Raw genomic sequence first — 19,993 nt, 5'->3', positions numbered from 1 at the left:
GACCCCTCGGAATTAATCTAGGGGTTCTCCAGGCGCTTGGATTTTGTTGTTGTTGTTATTGGTTTTGTTTGTTTGAATGCCAAAGTGTCTACAGCTTCGAGGGGGGATGGTGAAGGGCAGCCAAATGTCCATGCACTGCAAAGAGCCTGAAACACAGACGACCCGGAATCACTCATACATTTCGTCGCAGAAATTTAGGAGAAGCGAATCCCTGCACCCAGCCAGCCATTTCCACTCTTGGGTTTTCAAAAGATCAAGAACCGGAAAGGACCTGCAAATTGGCAAATCTCTAAGAGGAACAGCCTAGCAGGTTTGCGTCCTTGGAATCTCAGCAGCTTGGGACCCCAAACCAAAGTCGTCGGTGGGAAACCCCAGGGAAAGAAGGGCTCTTGTAGAACGCTGGGGTTACTGAGTGCAGGCTGCAGGGAAGTACCTAGAGGGAGGGGGCCTGGTCGGGAGGACTTTCCAGCCACTCAGGGCTCATCAAAAAGTTCCCTGTACATGACCCCAGTGGCTCATCGTAGGGAGTTTCTCTGATGAACCCCGGCCCTGGGTTTAGGCTTCTCAGTCGAGGACGAGCCAGTTCTTTTTCTAGTCTGACTGGCTTGGAAATTCCCCGCGCCTGACCCCGCCCCTGAGAAATCCCCTGCCAGCGTTTATAGGGCGCCGAGGCGGCGCTGCCGAGCCCACAACAGTCTGAACTCGCCACCCAACTGCCAGCAGCCTGCACCCTGCACCCGCTCAGCTCCGCACAGCCATGTTTCAGCCAGCTGGGCACGGCCAGGACTGGGCCATGGAGGGCCCGCGGGACGGCCTCAAGAAGGAGCGGTTGGTGGACGACCGCCACGACAGCGGCTTGGACTCCATGAAGGACGAGGATTACGAGCAGATGGTGAAGGAGCTGCGGGAGATCCGCCTGCAGCCGCAGGAGGCGCCTCTGGCTGCCGAGCCCTGGAAGCAACAGCTCACGGAGGACGGAGACTCGTAAGTGGCGGCGGGCTCGGGCATGGGCACGGGCGGGGTCGCGCGGGGCCTGCACCGCGCTCGGGGGTCTGCACGGCGGGGCTGCGGGGCTACGGGGCTACAGAGCTGCGGGCGCCGGGCCGCCTGCCTCCCCATCCCCCCACCCCATTTCCCGGGACCCGGAGTAGCCGAGCGCAGGCCGGGGGCGGGGCGGCAACGAGGACGCAAAGTCCCCGCCTGGCAGAGTTTCCGCGCAGCCGCCGGGCGCCGCGCGGCCGCGAGGGGAAGTACAGGGCGTTCCGGGCGGCGGAGGGCGGGCCGGTCTGGCCGGCGCCCGCCCGGAGGGGGTGGGGCACGGAAAGTCCCTGGGCGGCTGCCAGGAACACTCAGCTCATAATAACCTCGCGGAAAACACCGCGGCCGCGGCCTCCAGAAACCCCGGCCTTGCGCAATCCCCCGCAGCCCGCGCCTCTCGGGGGCCCCACGCAGTGCGCTCACCACCCCTGGGGGGTTTCCCTGTCATCCCGCAGGTTCCTGCACTTGGCAATCATCCATGAAGAGAAGACACTGACCATGGAAGTGATTGGTCAGGTGAAGGGAGACCTGGCCTTCCTCAACTTCCAGAACAACCTGCAGCAGGTGCGGGCTTGCCCAGCTGTGCCCTCTTTGACCCCGTGGTGGAGTTAGATGAAGCTCAGTCGCCCCCAAAGCGTTTCTAAATTAACAGTCACGGTCCTTATCTGCCCTGGCCTTTTACATTCAAATTAGCCAACGTCTTAGAGCAAGAAGGAAAATCCCAAGGGTTGGTTGAGGTCTTTATGACCCACGTAGGGCCTCCTGTTTGCCTGATCTCCTGTAGACAAATGGGAGGAGGGGATTCTGTAATAGGAGGTGTCTGGGGTTCAGGAAACTCAAGACTATGGGTTTGCTCCATGGCTTAGGCTCTTTCTGTTTCCTCTTCCATTCGTAGACTCCACTCCACTTGGCTGTGATCACCAACCAGCCAGGAATTGCTGAGGCACTTCTGAAAGCTGGCTGTGATCCTGAGCTCCGAGACTTTCGAGGAAATACCCCTCTCCATCTTGCCTGTGAGCAGGGCTGCCTGGCCAGTGTAGCAGTCTTGACTCAGACCTGTACGCCCCAGCATCTCCACTCCGTCCTGCAGGCCACCAACTACAACGGTAAGTCTGCCAGTCCATCCAGGGACGCAGAGAAGGGAGAGACGGGTCCCCTTGAGTCTAGCCTGGAGCTAAAACGCCTCAACGTATAAGAAGTTCAGGCAGTGTGGACTTTTAAAAAGTCTTCTCCATGATTCCTACATGACGTTCACTGAGAACCCAGACTTTTGAGTTCTTCAAAATTGAGGTTGTTTGTGGTTGTCCCCAAGAAAGGAGACGTGACTTGTGTGAGGATTGAAACAAGTGGTTACAGTTCCGTCTTATATCCTGCAGGCCACACGTGTCTACACTTAGCCTCTATCCATGGCTACCTGGGCATCGTGGAGCACTTGGTGACTTTGGGTGCTGATGTCAACGCTCAGGTGAGTACTTCCCCTTCCTCCTAAACTCTGCTGGGCTGGCTCTTACTGTGAGCAGATTTCCAGATAAACACTTCTGATTGCCTTTGGTTTCAGGAGCCCTGTAATGGCCGGACAGCCCTCCACCTTGCAGTGGACCTGCAGAATCCTGACCTGGTCTCGCTCCTGTTGAAGTGTGGGGCTGATGTCAACAGAGTAACCTACCAGGGCTACTCCCCCTACCAGCTTACGTGGGGCCGCCCAAGTACCCGGATACAGCAGCAGCTGGGCCAGCTGACCCTGGAAAATCTTCAGACGCTGCCCGAGAGTGAGGATGAGGAGAGCTATGACACGGAGTCAGAATTCACGGAAGATGAGGTGCGTGTTCATTACTGCCAGAGTGGTCCATTCTCCCTCACCACACCTAGGTCTGTTCTAGAGCTGTTCTGTATCATAGGGACCTGAGTTATTCAACTTCTCAGTCTCAGCTTGCAAAGCCAGGATCCCAAGAACGTGTCTCTGGTTTGCTTTAATAGCTTACCCTTGTGGGTTTCGGAATGGGGCAGTAAGAGGGAGTTGTGGGAATTGAACCCAGGCTTTAACACGTGGTAATAGGCACATGTTCTACCATTGAGCTATGTCCCCTGCAATAGCTTAGACTTTTGAAAGGAGAGAATTGGTGAAGGGAACTCCTGCAGCCCGGCGCCTGCGTTCTGTTTAGGCTGAGGAGGAGAGAGTCCAGGAATGGGAGTTATTTGTAGAAGCAGCTCTCCCGCCATCCCAATGGCTTGGCGAAGTTCTAGGAATCTAATGTGCCTTTTTCCCTCTCTTGTTCCAGTTGCCCTACGATGACTGTGTGTTTGGAGGCCAGCGTCTGACGTTATAAGAGGAAAGTGGCCAAAGGAACGTGGACTTGTATATTTGTACAAATAGAGTTTTATTTTTCTAAAAAAAAAAAAAGAAAAAGAAAAAAAAATAAGAAAGGGTATACTTAGCACCACAGCACACAGCGCCTAGCCCCGAGCATTCTATTGTGGTGATTCAGCTGTTGTTCTTGTGAAATTTGGGGAAACAGATCATTGAAATTCAAAGGAAATGTCTCCTAAGGTTCATGTTTGTGGGATTTTTTTTTTTTTTTTGAGGTGATTTTCCAGAATCTGATAAAAGGACCACATTTTATTTATTGTGCTTTTGGTTGAACCGCCATAGACTGTAGCTGACCCCAGTGTGCCCTCTCACGTAAGAACCAGGTGTTCAGTGGTATGTGCTTAAGTCATCCCCAGCTGAGATTTGTACCACTTTCTTGTAAATGTTGTATATGGTGTATTTTGTTGGTAATTATTTTGGTACTTCTAAGATGTATATTTATTAAACAGATTTTTACAGACAGCATTGTCCTGCTCATTGGCTTGTTCCTGAGGATTGGAGGCCGGAGAGGGTGGGGTGACTGTTTCCAGCCAGCTAAGGAAGTTCAGAGAGCAGCTTCTGTGTAAGCCCAGCAGAGCTTTTCAGCAGCCTCTAACATCCCTGTGTGGGAGGGAGGCTGCTTCGAGGTGACAGGAAATGCCAACCTTGGGCTGGGGTACCAGCAAGCCACCTGGCCCTGTCTCTGAAGGCACTGGCACTGTTTTCTCCTTGATTCACGCTGTTACAAAACCCCTTTCTCCATGGCACTTAAGTTTGGACAAGAGGAATTTGCTGAACTAGCTTGATACAACTGGGAAAGTCCTCAAGAGTGACCATGGGCTTGGAAATGGTACTGTCCTGACATTTCCTAGGCGATGTCACCTCTGAGACTTCTTATTCATTGACTCGGCTGTTGCAGACATTGCATAAGGGTAAAACACAAGACAGTGCCGGGCATCTGGGGCTGAAAAAAAAAAACAAAAAAAAAAAACAGCTATTGTACAACATCCTGTGTTTCACAGGGGAAATAAGAAATCCAGAGAACAGCTTGTGCAGGACTCCCCAAGAGGAAGCGGGTTCACTCATTGGGTACCTTCTTTGTCAGGCTCCTAACCATAAGGCCATGCATCTCGTCACTGTGGTCTCAGGGAGGATAAGCTTGAAGAATCTTCCACACAGGGCCCTAACTACTGCCGAAGCAGATTTCACAATAAGTCAGACACTTGTGAAGATTGCAGTTAGGTGCTTGGTAGTTAATGCTTTTGTCCCTGGGACAGAACTCTTGCTTTGGTAGGAAGGAATGAGATAGCAGCCAAGGAATGTACAATGATTACACTTGATGTACCTCACCTTAGAGCTAAGAAAATGCCTCTACTATGCTTCGGTATCCTGGATCCACATTCGATGTCAAATAAATAGGATGATCATTTTCTTCTTATACCAAAAGGGAGCCGACACCCAGTGTGTCTTTCTTATACAGAAAGCACTAGTTAAATTCAGCCATGTCTCATCCCTGCAACCCCGGTCCATTTGGATGTAAGCACTGTGGCTGTCCCTCTGTGTTCTCTGTCAGGTACCCAGGCTCTGGGCCCCAGAGCGCCTGAGCATAAGTGTTCGGTGCAGCTCACAGCAGTGTTGATTAAGGCTCATTCTACTATGTGGAAAATGGGAGGGTCAGAGAGAGAGAACTCCCATACCCTAAAGAGCAGAGGATAGAAATTTGGCTCTGATTTTAGAAAGGTGCTTCCTACGTAGCTTTTTAAGCCAAGTTTGCTAGCATACACCAATGATCCCAGCATTGTGAGAGGCTGAGGCAGGAGGGTTGCCAGGAGTCTAAGGCCAGCTAGGAGCAAGAGCACGTCATATAAAACGAAGATACACCCATACAGACATCCTTTGGTTCTTGTGGAAGGTTGGAGAAACAGAACAAGAGGATGCGGCCTGATCTCTGAAAGCAGCTCTTCCGTAGGGATGTCACCCTCCATGGTTACAGAGGGAGGGTCCTCTTTTGGATCACAGGAGCCCATCTTGGTGGCCTTCAAGACATCATGCACAAACCCTGAAGGGAGCTAGGCCCAGCAACCACTTAAGTTCACCCTGGTTCTGAATTTGCTGCCTCCATCATACTGGTTTAGGCTGGAGAAAATTTTAGGACAGAAATAATTTGTAGAAAGTATTCAGTTTTCTAAGTAAAGAACAAGACAGTTTCAAACAGGACAAACCCATCCTTCCCATGCCCGATTTTCTCCTGGAAGCCGAAGGTCTATCAGGACTGGGAGAGAGCAGTAAAGGAGCCTGGGGGAAGAGGGAAAGAACAGCCTGAGAGAACTAGAGTCATGTGAGCAACTTCCTTGGTTCCCTCCTTTGTTCCCTCTGCCTCACGCTGCCGTGGGACACGTTGCCTTGACAGGGCAGGTGGACTGGTTTTTTCCGTCAGGAAGAGTTTTTCTCTAAAGGAGGAAACAAACTCCAGTGTGAGCAATCTAAGTCCTGGCTCTGCTGAAGGGTAGAGAGCAGGAGGGGAGGCTTGCGTTGAAACTCCTCATCTCCTGGAAGTGATTAAGTCATGAGAACCAGGACTGAGCAGGAAGGTACAGTATTCCTGTCCCAAGCCCCACATCTTCCCTAGCCTTCCTAGTGTAGAGTTTTGTTCGACACGAAAGGTCAGATTTCTAGGACTCTGTTCAGATGCACCCAAAATGCATCCCCCAGCCTCTCATTCCTGGACAAAAACATCCAGGTTGTTTCCACATTTTACGTAAGGGAACATTACAGAAACTGAAACTTGCCATTCTGTGTGTGTTTCCCTCCTGAGAAGTGGGGCTCTCAGTCTCACTCATTCATTTGCATTATGAAGAATTATTCTCCAGGATGCCTAGAGCCACACAAATAAGCCTGTTAGGGCCTGTCTCAGAGCCCCTTAGGAATAGAGATGGCCCACCAAGAACCGTACTATGGTGGAGCACAGAGCAGACAGCCAGAGCTGAGAGCAGAGCCTCTCAGCGGAGAGTGGGTGGGAAGGGGATCAGGAGCTTATGCCCCAGTTAGCTATCTGTCACTGGCAAGCTGACCTCAAAGAAAAAGTAACTTGCAGTCTGGGATTAAGTCAACCATCCACAGCAGGTGTCCTTCTTCATTTTTATGTCTGTGGGTGACAGCAGATTCCAGGGTGAGCCTGAAGGAAGTTTGCAACTTGTCTCAATGCAAAAGAAGTGCTTGCTTTAGTCCCTGGGCTTCTCCGACTGTGCATGTGAATTGTCAGGGCAGATTGTTGAAAATTGGGTTCTTGGTCATCTCTTTTGAGACTGGCGTGAGGTTCTGCATTTCCACAACGAAACGGATTTTATCTTAAAGAACTAAGCCTTAGTAGTTGTGCAGGCTTCTTTTATTCAACTTGACACAAGCTAATCTGAGAGGAGAGAACCTCAACTGAGGAAATGCCTACAAAAAACCAGGCTGTAGGCAAGCTTGTAGGGCATTTTCTTAATTAGTGATTGATGGGGGAGGGCTCAGCCCATTGTGGGTGATTGCATCCCTGGACTGGAAGTTCCTGGGTTCTATTTCAGTGGTTCTCAACTTTCCTAATACTGTGACCCTTTAATACAGTTCTTTATGTTGTGGTGACCCCAACCATAAAGTTATCTTCATTGCTACTTCATAACTGTAATTTTGCTACTGTTATGGATCAGAATGTAAATATTTTGGGAGATAGAGGTTCGCCAAAGAGACTGTGACACACTCTGTGCTATAAGAAAGCAGGGTGAACAAGACATGAGGAGCAGCACCCTCCATGACTTCCACATCAGCTCCTGCCTCCATGTTCCTGTCCTGTTTGAGTTCCTGTCCTGACTTCAGTGGGACTGTGATGTGGAAGTGAAAACCAAATGAACCATTTTCTTCCCTATGTGCTTTTGGGTCAAGGTGTTTCATCATCGCAATAGTAACCCTAAGTAAAAGAGTGGTACTTTTCAAACACACCTGACACTACAAACCAGGACGAGCATTTCTGCAGCCGCGCCTACCGGACCCAGCATCAGGAACTAAGCCACAGGCCTGTAACACGAGCACGGGGAGGTGGTCACAGGACCACCCTGACTTCTGGCATTAAAGGTGTGAGCCACCACCGCTTGGCAAGAATGTTAGGATTTCAAGCATGAGCTGCCATGCCCAGTGACTTTTAAAGGTAGTTTTAAAGGTCATTTAAAAGATGTTTTTAAAGAAGCAGGGCATGTAATGGCCCAGCAGGCAAAGCACTTGGTGCAGTAGTGGTTCCCTGAACCCACACAAAGAAAATAGCCAACTCCACAAATCTGTCCTCTAACCTCCAGGCAGCCACCATACATGCAAGTGCCCCGCACTCCCATCATGTGCTTACAAACTCACATGATGATGATGATGATGATGATGATGATGATGATGATGATGATGAAGAGGAGGAGAAATAGTAAAACAAATGAACAAAAAAGAAATAATGTTAAAACAAACAAAAGTATACTGGCTACTTTAATCCCACCCAGCACTCAGGAGGCAGAGGAAAGTGAATCTCCGTGAGTTCAAGGTCAGTCTGGTCTACATAGCTAGTCTAGACCCCTGAAGGCTACATAACATGTCCCTACCCCAACATCATACACAATAATAATAAATAAGATATAATTTGGCTTAAAACTTAGCCATATTTTTATTTCGTAGAGCAAAGGATTGAGATCTTAGCCATAGTGGAGGAATCACATGAAACCCAGTCCCATGCTATTCACCTCCCCTGAAAGCTTCAGCCTTAAGTTTCAATGGCACTAAATAAAGGAAGTAAGGTTTGTGCCTCCTTCCAGGAGCTTCCAGTCGTGTGGTCTGACTGAGGCTCAGGTCCACCCAAAGCCACCAGTCCCAAAGTCTGGCCAGACTTTTCAAACCTTCACAGCACTTTACGATCCATCGCCAGGCATGCCCAAACAGAGACAAGTGCGTCCTTGTGAGAACCAGAGAATGACTTCTTCTGGGAGAGTGGTTGGGTCCAGTGCTGATTCAGGGTTAAGCTGTCTTCTCTTTTATTTGTTTGTTTGTTTTTGGAGACAAGGTCTCACTGTGTGGCCTGGATGGCCTGGAACCCATTAGGAGACCAAACTGGTCTCAAACTCATAGAGAATCACCTGCCTCTGCTCCCTGAGTTATGGGACTATGAGCGAGCGCCACCAAGCCCTTTGAAGGTTGTTGGTAATGTTTTCCTTTAAATCCCCTTTTAGCTTTGTCACTGGGGACCTCTTCCTACAGCAGGTCCCTGCTGAACAGCAAACCCTGTGTCTGGTCAAGCTAGAAGCGACCCTTTGAAAGACCTTTAAAAAAAAAATCTAACTTTTAATTGTGTGTGTGTGTGTGTGTGTGTGTGTGTGTGTGTGTGTGTTATGTGTGGTATGCGTGTGTGTGTGTGTATGTGTGTGTGTGGAGAGGAAGAGAGAGACAGAGAGAGAGAGAGAGAGAGAGAGAGAGAGAGAGAGAGAGAGAGAGAATGTGTTGAGGTCTGTGTATGTACGAGTGACTCAGGTGCCTGTGGTAGTCAGAGGGGTAGGATCCCTGTGACCTGCCTGTCATGGGTGCTGGGAATTGAACTCAGGACCTCTGCAAGAGCAGCTGGTGCTCTTAACCACTGAGCCATCTCTCCATCTCTTAAAGGCCTTTCTATCCACAGAAATTCAATTGCTCTCTTCTTCAAAACAGAGTAATTTCTGCTCTAAGGAGAGATCTAAGCTGTGAGCCTACAGTGTGTTGGTAAGATGAAGTCAGAGCCTTCTCTCTTCAGGTCTCCTAAACTGCCCATCATGACTAACTATGGAAGTCTTTGAGGGGTGGGAGGAGTTGTATTCATAGTCAGCCAAGTGTCATGAGGGTCTCTGTGTACATGGCTGCCTATTTGTGTCTCCACAACACCCAAAAGCAGCTCCACACGCTCAGAGCATGTGAAGGACCCTGACCATCCTGGCCCCGGAAGTCTCATGGCCTGGCTTTTGTCAGGGCTCGGATAGGGCGATTGTGATCTTAAGAGCTCTCCAGGAGGAGTGCTCCAGGACTTCGGCTCCAGAGAAAAGAGATGTTGGCAGGCTTGTGGCCATTGATCTGGAGCCCTGGCTCTCTCAGCACCATTTCCAGCTGGCAAAGGCGGAGCAGGGAGGAACCAGCAGCAGGGTGGGGGCCTAAAACTGGTTGCAAGATTGGGGGGGAAAGGGGGGTAGAGGGCAGGTCTCACTGAAAACTACTGTCTGATTTCAGAGGAGAGAAACTTTCAAAATCAGAGGCATTGTTAGTTTTGAGACCAGATATAACAGTTTCATGTTGAAGGAAAAAGCATGGCCAAGGGTTTGAAGGTCCCAGGTGTGAAATGTTCACTGACAGTCACTGATGCTTCCTACTCCAGAGCCCATGGGTCTTTGGGGAAATTCCTGTAATGAATAATCTGCTCTTTGCCTGGGCAAGATTCTCCTGGAATAGTAAAGTTATTGTTATGCAGATAATGGAAAAATAAGGTCATATTCACGCAGAAGAAGGTGGCCTCTGTCTAACCAGTCATCAAGCCTAAACACCTGAGCAATAGGACACGTGACAAGCGTAAAGGGTTAAACAGTCCATGCATGGAAAGCAGTGTGAGAAGAGGGGGTGCCGGGGTGCCCAGAGGAGGAGTTTCAGCTCTTCTAGAGTTTCACCTGCACTGACAAGTCTTAGCTCTAATCTACCCTTTGTGTTAACTCACAGTATCATGCACACTGCGGAGTACCCAGGGAATCAGCCCCAGGAGAATAAGAAGAGCCATGGGTGTCATGTGTCAAACAATAACTACTCTGTCTATGAAACCATGAGAGCGTTAGTGGGAACTCAGAGAGGTTCAGTGTCTCGTCTAAGGGAAGCAACAGGCAGCACTGGGCTCCTCACCTTGTCCCTTCCACCTGACTACTTGCCTTACAGACCAAGATGTCCTAAGAAATCCCTACTGAGGCAATCTCAGCCCACTGTGGGAGAGGCAGAGAAAGAGAGAGTTTATCCCTGCTACAACACTGAAGGTGTTTGAAGACTGAGGGTGTCAGGACCTGCGTTTGCCATAAACACATCCTCCATGAGCAAAATAGACAAATCAGGTTGCCAAGTACTTTGCACAGCCTGACCCTCTAACCCTGTCAGCAAGCAAATGATACTCAATGTTCTATCTACCAGACTCGTGGTCATAACAAAAGAAACAAATTGTGGGTGATTTTGGCATTCAGGAGAATTATAGAGAGAATTCTGGGGAGCCCCAAGAATCTCCAAATGGTCTGGAGCTCTAGAGAGGAAGATAAGCTTACCATCTGGCTGGCATCCAATCCTTCATGGCGGGCCTTGCCTACCCTATGTCTCCATGGATTCCATACACCCCATTATCAGTTGCTGATCCAAGGTTCCAGACAATGCTGTGAGGACTGGAGCTCCAGCCAGGCCACATGGGAAGCTAGGACAGTGGAGAGGCTGTCATGTCTTCAAACACAGGAAATGGTAGGTGACAGATGTCTTAAGATTTCACCAGTAGTTGTCTTTGAGTGCTATATTTTAGTCTTTGATTGATCTTGTTTTCATTATGAAAAGGCTCACAGACACAGCAGTGTAGACAGAACACTCAAATAACCTCCCTTTCCAGCTTCAGCTATGAGCCTAGGAGCAATTGTTTCATTTCTACTTGCGTCTGCCTCCTTCCCCAACTTCAAACAGCCATGGCAGCCAGAAGATCCTGAAAAGCCAACCCTGAACACTTTACTACTTATCCCAGATGTTTTTAAGTTACTTTGCTTTGAAACATAGTTTCATGTAGATCAGGCCCCAAAAGATATGCAGCTGAGGTTGGCCTTGAACACTTGATCATCCTGACTCTCAAATCCCAAAGGTTGGGATTAGAGACATGAGACAACAGGCCTGTCTTTTCTGCTCCTTTGTCTGAGACAGTGCCTCAGGTGGCCCAGATGAGTCTTGGCCTCTTTATATCGTAAGATGACCTTGAGGTCTGGCTCTCTTGCCTCTACCTCTCCAGTGCTGGGGTTGTAAGGATAAGCCATTGTATCTGCTTGGTAAGGGTCACATACCGGCATACTAAGAACACACTTCTTTCTACTCAGCTACATTCCCACATATAATAGAATTTTAGTACCATTGTTACACTAATAAAAATCAGGGAAATTAAACTCTTCTGATAGGTTTCCCCCTCTGTCTATAAAAATAATAAAGCTTTTCTTCTTTTTAGTTTTTACATATTTTTAGATTTATTTATACTTTAAGTTGGTAGGTATTTTGCCTGCATTTGTATCTGTGTACCATATGCATGGCCCATGCTGGAGGAGGCCAGAGAGGGCATTGGATGCACTAGAACTGGAGCTACCAAAGGTTGTAAGTCACTGTGTGGGTCCTGGGAATGGAACCTGTGTCCTCTGCAAAAACAGTCAGTGCTCTTAACCACTGAGCCATACCTCTAGCCCCTACCCTCATTTTATTAGGATGGGTTTTGCTATATGGTCCAGGGTGGTCCTGAATCCAAGAACCTCCTGCCTCAGCTGCCTGAGTGCTATGTTTACAAGACTCAACTTCAATTTGTTCTCAGAAACAACAATGTAAAGTTAAGCATGGTCCACAGACCCAGTCCTGAGGGAAAGGAGGGTCAAAGGGATACAGGGCAAAATCTAAATCTTAGTGGTATTGCTTGCATCAAAGTAACCCAGCCCTTGAGCCATGACTTCAGGAAGGATGTTAGAGATGGCAATAAGTGAATTAGAAAGTCCAAGAGTCACCCAGACCCTCCAGCTCTGACCCACAGGGATACCTTGCTTGTGTTCGTCCTACAGGAGACTTCTTTGTGTCCTACCACTCAGCAGGAGACTGGAACTGTGCTGCCAAACGCTGTCAATGACAGGAGGATAACTGAGATGAGCCAGCCCTCAGTTCAGCACTTACAATCCCCTACACTTCCAGCCTCACATATCTGCCCATGTTCCCTCTCAGGGAGAAGATTCAAACAGATCTAATTATATCCCAAGAACTAGGTCATGCATAACTCCTAAGAGCTCTGTGCTAAACCCTGGCTGAATCTAGACAGAACAAGGCCAATGACCAGAAGGAAGGACATCATGTAAGCTGGATATGAGGCTGACTGTCTCAAACAGGCCTATGCTCGCATGTGTGTGGTTGGAGAAGAAAATTCAGGGCCAGAACTGGTCAGGATGTGATTCAGGGATGAGCTGTTTACACAGAGTAGAGGACATGTGGCCTGGACAGCAATTCGCAGAGATGGGTCTTACGGAGTGCATCGTCCCAGACGCTGTACCTGGCCAGGTCTGTTTGTAGAGATGCAGCCATGTTGAAGCTCTTGCCTGTGCCTTCCTGCCCAACAGCAATGTGCGTCTCCGGTTTTTAAGGTTCAACGGTGCAAGCCCATCCGCCCTGTCACAATGTAGGAAGGAGGTAAAGAAAGTGAAGGACTCCTCCATGGATCGGGCCACATAACCGAACCAAGGCATTCTACAGAGGAGAGCAGTAGTAGAGTAGAGACTCAGACCCAGAGGATCAAACTGGACCTGAAATTCTTATCAGGCTGTGGACAAAAGAAAGGGACAGGACCTCCTGTTAGGGGACAATGGCTAAGTGGTCCATTGGAACCCCTCGAGGAGAACACAGGCTTCTCAGGTCAGATAACAGGGGAACAGCCCAAGACTGGAGGGAGTGGATATCAGATTTGACTTGTGCACACAAGAGCCAGATTGGCTTTTTTAAAAAGATGTATTTTTATTCCTTTAAATTACATTACGCATTTATGCCTTTGTCAGGAATGTACACACAAATGCAGGCCAAATCCCCTGGAGCCAGAATTACAGGCAGATGTGAACCAACCAATGTGGGGGCTGGGGAGCAAACTTGGTTCCCCTGCAAGAGCAGTAGGAGCTCTTAGCTCCTGAGCAGCTCTCCAATCCTCAAATGAGCCCGGTGAAGCTGCTGCTCGCTTTAGCCCCAACACTAGGGAGGCAGAGGCAGGTGGATCCCAGAGTTCAAGGCCAACCTGGTCTACAGAATGAGTTCTAGGACAACCAGAAGCCCTGTCTTGAAAAAAAATGAAGGAGGAGGAAGAAGAGGAGGGAGTGGGGAGGAGAAAGGGAGAAGGAAGAGAAGGAAGGAATCCCGAATTAAATGTACAGCTCAGTGTGTAAAGCGCCTGCTATGCAGGTGTGGTGGTTTGAATAGGAATGGCCCCTTTAGACTCCTGTGCTTGAATGTTTGGCCCATGGGGAATGGCACTACTAGGAGGTATGGCCTTGTTGAAAGAAGTGCGACACTGTGAGAGCGAGGATGGGCTTGGAGGCTCAAGCTCCACCTAGTGCTGCATTTACTTCTGCTGCCTGCAGATCAAGATGTAGATCTCTAAGCTCCTGCTCTAGCACCATGTCTGACTGCATCCCTCCATGTTGCTGCCATGATGATAATGGGCTGAACCTCTGAAACCGTAAGCCAGCTCCAACGTAACATTTTCCTTTGTAAGAGTTGCCATGGTCATGGTGTCTCATCACAGCAATGAAACCCTAGTAAGACAGAAAGCCAGAAGACTTGAGTTCAAACTCCCAGCACCACCTGAAAAGCTGGGAAAGGTCACACACACCTGTAACCACAGCACTGGCTCGCAGAAATCGTAGCGTGACCACTGCCTGTGTCTCTTTTCTGAGAGGTGTTCAAGCTAAGTGTGATGTCCCATGCCTGTCTTCCCAGCACTCAGGAGTCAGAAACAGAAAGATCTGGAGTCTAAGCCCAGCCTGAGCTACAGAGCGTGATTCTATCTAAGCAACCATGAAAACCAGTCTTGGTGCCACATGCTTTAACCTTAGCACTCAGGAGGTAGAGATGGGAAAACTACTGCAAATTCAAGGCCAACCTGGGCTACAAAGAAGGTTCCAGATCAACCAGTGTTGACCTCATATCAAAGAAATGAGAGACAAACAAGCAATATTAAGAAGCATCGGGCAGCATCGGAGCAGACCTCAGGTGATTTATTCTCCCTGAATGTTTGGATTCTATTAATGTCAGAAAATGTTTCATTAGGTGACACAATGGTGTTTGCAACAGGTATGTCTGGAGCCTTGCTGGAGTGGAACTGTATGTATGTACAACTCCTTAGACTGAGCCATATCTTCAGAAGGTCCCTGTGTGTCCTGTGTCCATTCTTAACGGCTCTCAACTGTTTCTTACAGGATGTCTTTTATTTTAAATTTTTTGACAAAGAGAAAAAGTGTTGGCCATGCCACCCCAGCCTCAGTCCAGCCAATCCTTGATAAGGGGCAGGTGTTTGGTGGGAAGCCAGGCTCATGCAGGCTCTTTTCCTCATTGGCCAGAGGTGCACAGAATAAACCTTGCCCTCTCACAAAGTCAAAATTGTGACACCAGGTTTGCCCTCAGATGTCTGGGCTGGAAAAGGTCAAACTACTAGTGGTGTCCTGAAATAAATGAAGGTTGTGGCAAGCCACAGGAGGTAGCCTGTTCCACTGCCATGGACAATGGAAACACACGGCATTTCCATGCTGTATATATCATAGAGTGAACGCACAATACATACCATAGCGTGTTAAGAGGGGAAATATAAAGCAATGTATGTAGTGAACAAATACATGGATGTCTATAGATCAACCAAAATAGGAATTATTTTAAAATATGTACTGGGCATGGTGGATCATGTCTGTAATTTCAGCAGTTATGGGCATGCTGAGGCAGGAGGATTATAGTGAGTTTGAGAATGCACAGGCATAGGGGCGGGGGTAGGAAGCACACAAAAACAAATCATAAAACTATTTTCTGGGGCACACTTGATGGCTCATTGGGTAAGCATTTTGCCTGGAGAGCCTGTCCACCTCAGTTCAGTCTCTGAGGAAGAGGAATAAAGTTGACCTCTGACCTTCACATGTGTGCTGCAGCTGTGCACTCTCCCCTGGAAATAACATGTGTGTCTGTGTGAGGGGCATGTACGTATTTATTTACTTTTAGTTGCGTGTGTGTGTGTGTGTGTGTGTGTGTGTGTGTGTGTGTGTGTGGGTGGTGGTGGTGGTGGTGGTGGTGGTGGTGGTGGTGGTGGTGGTTTTGTTCGTTTGTTGTCTTGTTTTTGAGATGGGTCTCACTATATAGTCCTGACAGGCCTAGAACTTTCTATGTAGACCAGGTTGGCCTTGAACTCACAGAGACGATCCACCTGTCTCTGCCCTCCCTTGTGATGAGATTAAAGGTATGTGCCACCATACCCAGCATAATTTTTTTTAAGAAAATAAAATTACTAAGTTCATTGGGTTACTTCTGGGTCGTTTGATTTTGTTTTTGCGACGAGCTCTCCTAGCTCAGGGTGGCCTCTAGCTGTAAGCTGGGGATGGCCTTGAGTTCTTATTCTTTCTGCTACTTCCAGATCCAGGAAGTTTCCAGATCTGGGAGCTGGGGTTTCCGGCTTACACCCCACATCGGCTTCATTGGGTTCCTTTTTAGCACAAATTTTAAAAGTGCTTTGAGTAAGCCAAGTGCTGTTGCCATGTCTCTCAATTCCAACACTGGACATCCAAGGCCGGAAGAACTTGCTTTCGGGATCAGCCACAGAGAGAGTTCCAGCTCAGCCTGGACCACAAGAGACTCTGGAAACAGAGCTAATGAGATCAGGGGCTAGGGTGTCATTTCATAGAAACTGGGTATGACTGGGGTACGGGGGTGCTTGCCTGGAAAATAGAAGCTGGAGGGTCAGGAGCTGGAGGCCGATGTGAGCAGCACAAGACAAAACCCAGAAAGAACTCAGAACTTTCAATCCTTAGGAAAGGTAGTGCTAGGCAGCTCAAGGGAAAGCTGATAGTTCCCAGAACAGAGAGCTTTGAATGTCTATTCTGGGGCTGGGAGAAAGCGGTGACGTCAGAGGACTGTGACATCATCTTCTTCCAGAATGGTGTTTTTGGTGAGGAAGAAATGATATCACCAAACAAAGGATCTTGATTGTGTGGTGAATGTGTGTGTGTGTGTGTGTGTGTGGCCACATGGAAGAAAACATTGTATATACAATTTAAAAAGAATAATAATGTCCTGAGCCCCCTTGCCTGGGTTCCACCGTTCCAGTTCTGGAGCCTTTCTGGGACTCTTGACCAAGTGTTGTACTCCCAGCTTTTCAAATACGTTTCAGACGAAACCACACTGTGGTTGTCTTCCGAAAGTCAGGGACAATGAGATGTACAAATCTGGAATGTTCTAAGGTTGACAGAGCTTTGTGGGTTGAAATACACACTACGTAAAGCCTAGGGAAAATTAAGAAAATTACAGTGTGGGTAAGGAGGGCATGACATCTTAGAAAAGATGTGAAAGTAAAAAATAAACTATCTTTATAAAACAAGCTATCATAAAGACAAAACCTACCCCAGCAGAGTGGCAAACACAGCACTCCTGCTGAGGCAGGAAGATCTCTTGCTTAAGGCCAGCCTGGGCTACTTAGTAAGACTGTGTCTCCAAACCAACCACAGGAATAAAACCAAAACAACAAAACCAAAAAAAACAAAACAAAAAACAAAACAAAAAACAACAACAACAACAACAAAAAAAAAACCCCACAGCCTTTGTGCCTTTGTTTCCATTCCTCTGTACCCCCCTCATCTTCATATTCTTTAAAGCACTTGTAAAAGCAAAATGGATCTGTAAGGCAGTGGGGGATGACTCTGGGCACGTTGATCATGCTGTAGTGCTTGGTTGTAAATTCATGTCCTGTGCAATAAACAGGCACTTTCAGTTAGCAACGTTGCTTCTGATCTGAGAGACGAAGGACTTTGCACGTGCCGCCGTTCCAGAACGCCTGACCCTAGGGCCCGAGCGCTACACTCTTTGCTCCCCACACAGCCACACTTGAAGTCATCCAGTCCCTGAACTAGCTTTGTGAGAAAGGGGCCTGCCAGCCCTAGTCTCTGAGAGCTGGGGCTTCTGCACAGAGTTTAGGAACCAGGATTTTGTTTAATATTTAGGGCAAAGAGCATTGTGTTTGCGACACTTCTGGCTTCCTTTACAGACGAGGTGCTGAGTCATGGTGGGAGTTATTCCTGTACCGAGCTTTCTAGATTTCCCAAGACTCCCTTTATATCTCCGTTTTCTTGAATAAGACATGAGCACAGTGAGGAACCTAGTGGCTATTGCAAGGGGTGGGGAGATCTCAGCAGGGGCAGGTGGGGCTGCAGCGAGTACAGGAACCCCTAAACGGACCTGCCCTTCCTCTTTGCCCAGCACAGCTCACAAAATGGGAAGATGGCCCAGCTCCTCCCCTGGGAAAGGAGTGTCCCGCTGCACAGTGTCGCTTGCCTTCCAAGCTGGCCCCAGCAGCAGCCCTCGGAGTCCTAATTGGAACTCCTTGTCCTTGCTGCTCTGTGGTCAGGCCCTCTCGACCTCAGTTAGGAAAGGTGCTCTTCCCTTCCCTGGCTGGCACTGTTCTGCGGCGCTGTGGACGCAGCTCTCCCTTTGCAGGAGGAGGCGGGATGGGATCACATACGTGGAATAAATAAATAAATCTTAAAAAAAAAAAAAAAAGAATTAGGCTGCTTACAATGTCTCCCAGGCTTCTGGACATCAGGGGCTGTGGTTTGGACGAGAGCTCACAAGTTCAGGGTCAAGAAACTGTTGGAAGTCCTCATTGTAAGTGACAGAAAACAAAACAAAACAAACACCAGCAACAAAGACTGGGAGAACGACTTGCCTGGATGACTTGAGTGAACCCCTATTCAGAGAATCCCTGAGGGCCCAAGGTGGAGTCACTTCTGGGGAAGGATCCTGGTGGGCTCCTGACCTCACTAGCTGCTGCTGGGAGGCCTTGTGGACACTTGTGGCTTTTCTGTTTCCTTTCTGTCGTTTTCTTAGATTGGGTGAGATAAGGTCCGAGAAGAGAAAAGTATGGGCTCAGAAACCCCAAGACCAAGTTCTCAGCACAAAGGAGATTTGCCCCAGAGGGACAGAGGGCAGTGAGTAAGAGACAAAGATAGGAGATGGAGGACCAGAGATAAGGGGAAAGGAACAGGGGAGAGGGGCAGGGCTATTTGGAGAGGACAAAGGACTGACTGCCTCTAGATAGAGAGGAGACAGATGTAGCCTACAGGCAAATGGCGGTTTATAAAGGTACAAGGGGAAATCCGTGTTAGGATGGGCTGTTTAATTTTAATTGGGTGTGTTAATTAGATGAGCCAAAGGCGACTTTGATAGCTGGACCTTAATAGTCAGTCTCAGGAGGACGAGGTGGCCAAATAAAGGGGATGGACCCTAGGGACTAGCTTTAGAAACCCAACGTTTTTTCAGCAAGTCAGAGGGAATGAGAGAGAAGGGCGAGGCCTGTCAGAGCCATGCGTGCCGAGCTCAGGGTGACGAGAGCCTCTTCAGGTACTATCTACAGTGGTAAGAGAAACAATACAAATGGCTACCACCCCACGGTGAGTTCTCTGTGCAGCCACTGGGGATGCGGCTCGGTGGTAGAGTGTTTGTCTAACATGTGTGAGACCCTTGGTTTGACCCTCAGCACTGCCAACAACAACTACTAACACTCGTAGTAGGGCGCTGGGAAGCCTGTGGAATCATTTCTGACAGTTCTGCTTCAGGGAAAAACAGAAGCTGGTCCCTCATAATCTAGCAGTGGTACCTACCCCATCTCTACTTGGACAAAGGCCTTGGCACAGTTGGATGGCCCAAGGACTCAGACTTTAGACGTTTGTGGCCTCTGTCCTAGAATGACTGACTGTCCATCCAAATTCAACCAAGTTTCCCTAGGTTGGGCAGGAATGGGGGAGAAAGGTATCATCAAGACAGGCAAGGCACTGGCAGCTCCCTTGAAAGTTAGTGTTCTCATTCAGAACTACTTAGAAGCATTCTGAGAGGCCTTCAGTGAGGGAGCAGACATTGCACAGGCAGGACTCACCTAGGCTGCAGGAGGAAGTACATTCCTGGGATTTTCCCCATCTCTCTTTCAGTCTTTGGCCAGAGGTCCAGAAAAGCTACCCAGAAGACAAATGTCAGGGCTGGGGATGTAGCTCAGTTGGTAGGCCCAAAGCCCTGGGTTTGATTCCCCACACTGTACCACAAGATGCACACACAATCCATAGGTGGAAGTAGGTAGGAGGGGAGATCAGTTCAAGACCCTGTCTCAGAGTAACACGGGAAAGGGACAATGTTAAGAGAGAGCACAGAGGAAGCTCAGGAGGGCAATGTGGAGAAGGCTCTGCTCAAGGCTGGATCCGAGACTGGTTCACCTAGCAGTTCCTGTGCATGGTCCCAGCTCTCTGCACATTCCTTCCCCTGCCTGTGAACCAAGGACATGCGGGGAATTAGTCAGATGCTCCCCAACTTCTGCTCTAAATTGCAAAGTCCGTGTTCCCTTGAGTTCCAGTCCCCGCCCTGACCCCAGGGCTGTACATCTATGCACCTGGGGAAGAGGCCACATCAGGATTTGTCTGACTCACATTACGGTAACAGGATGCATTTTGTGGAACTCTGGACTAGGAAAAAGCAGGTGTGGACCGGCCTCTGGATGTTTCCTGTCTCGGGACTGCCGTCAGCATCCATGTGCGTGTGCCACAGGCTGAAGAAAGATAT

General features: G+C 48.8%; 1 protein-coding gene across 1 annotated transcript; it reads left to right on the top strand.

Moving 5' to 3' along the window:
* Window positions 1-638: 638 nt before the first annotated feature.
* Window positions 639-3,868, top strand: Nfkbia (NFKB inhibitor alpha). Its single transcript, NM_001105720.2, is given in 6 exon segments — window positions 639-984; window positions 1,494-1,602; window positions 1,934-2,144; window positions 2,415-2,503; window positions 2,597-2,857; window positions 3,318-3,868. Coding segments are annotated over 6 exon segments (945 nt in total). The 5' UTR covers window positions 639-757; the 3' UTR covers window positions 3,366-3,868.
* The last annotated feature ends 16,125 nt before the right edge of the window (window positions 3,869-19,993 follow it).

The sequence above is a fragment of the Rattus norvegicus genome, chromosome 6 (genome assembly GCF_021556685.1).
Source record: "Rattus norvegicus strain SHRSP/BbbUtx chromosome 6, alternate assembly SHRSP_T2T, whole genome shotgun sequence".
Classification (NCBI taxonomy): Eukaryota; Metazoa; Chordata; class Mammalia; order Rodentia; family Muridae; genus Rattus; species Rattus norvegicus.
The sequence above is the reverse complement of the archived record's forward strand: the minus strand, read 5'-3'. Positions and strand labels throughout refer to the sequence as shown.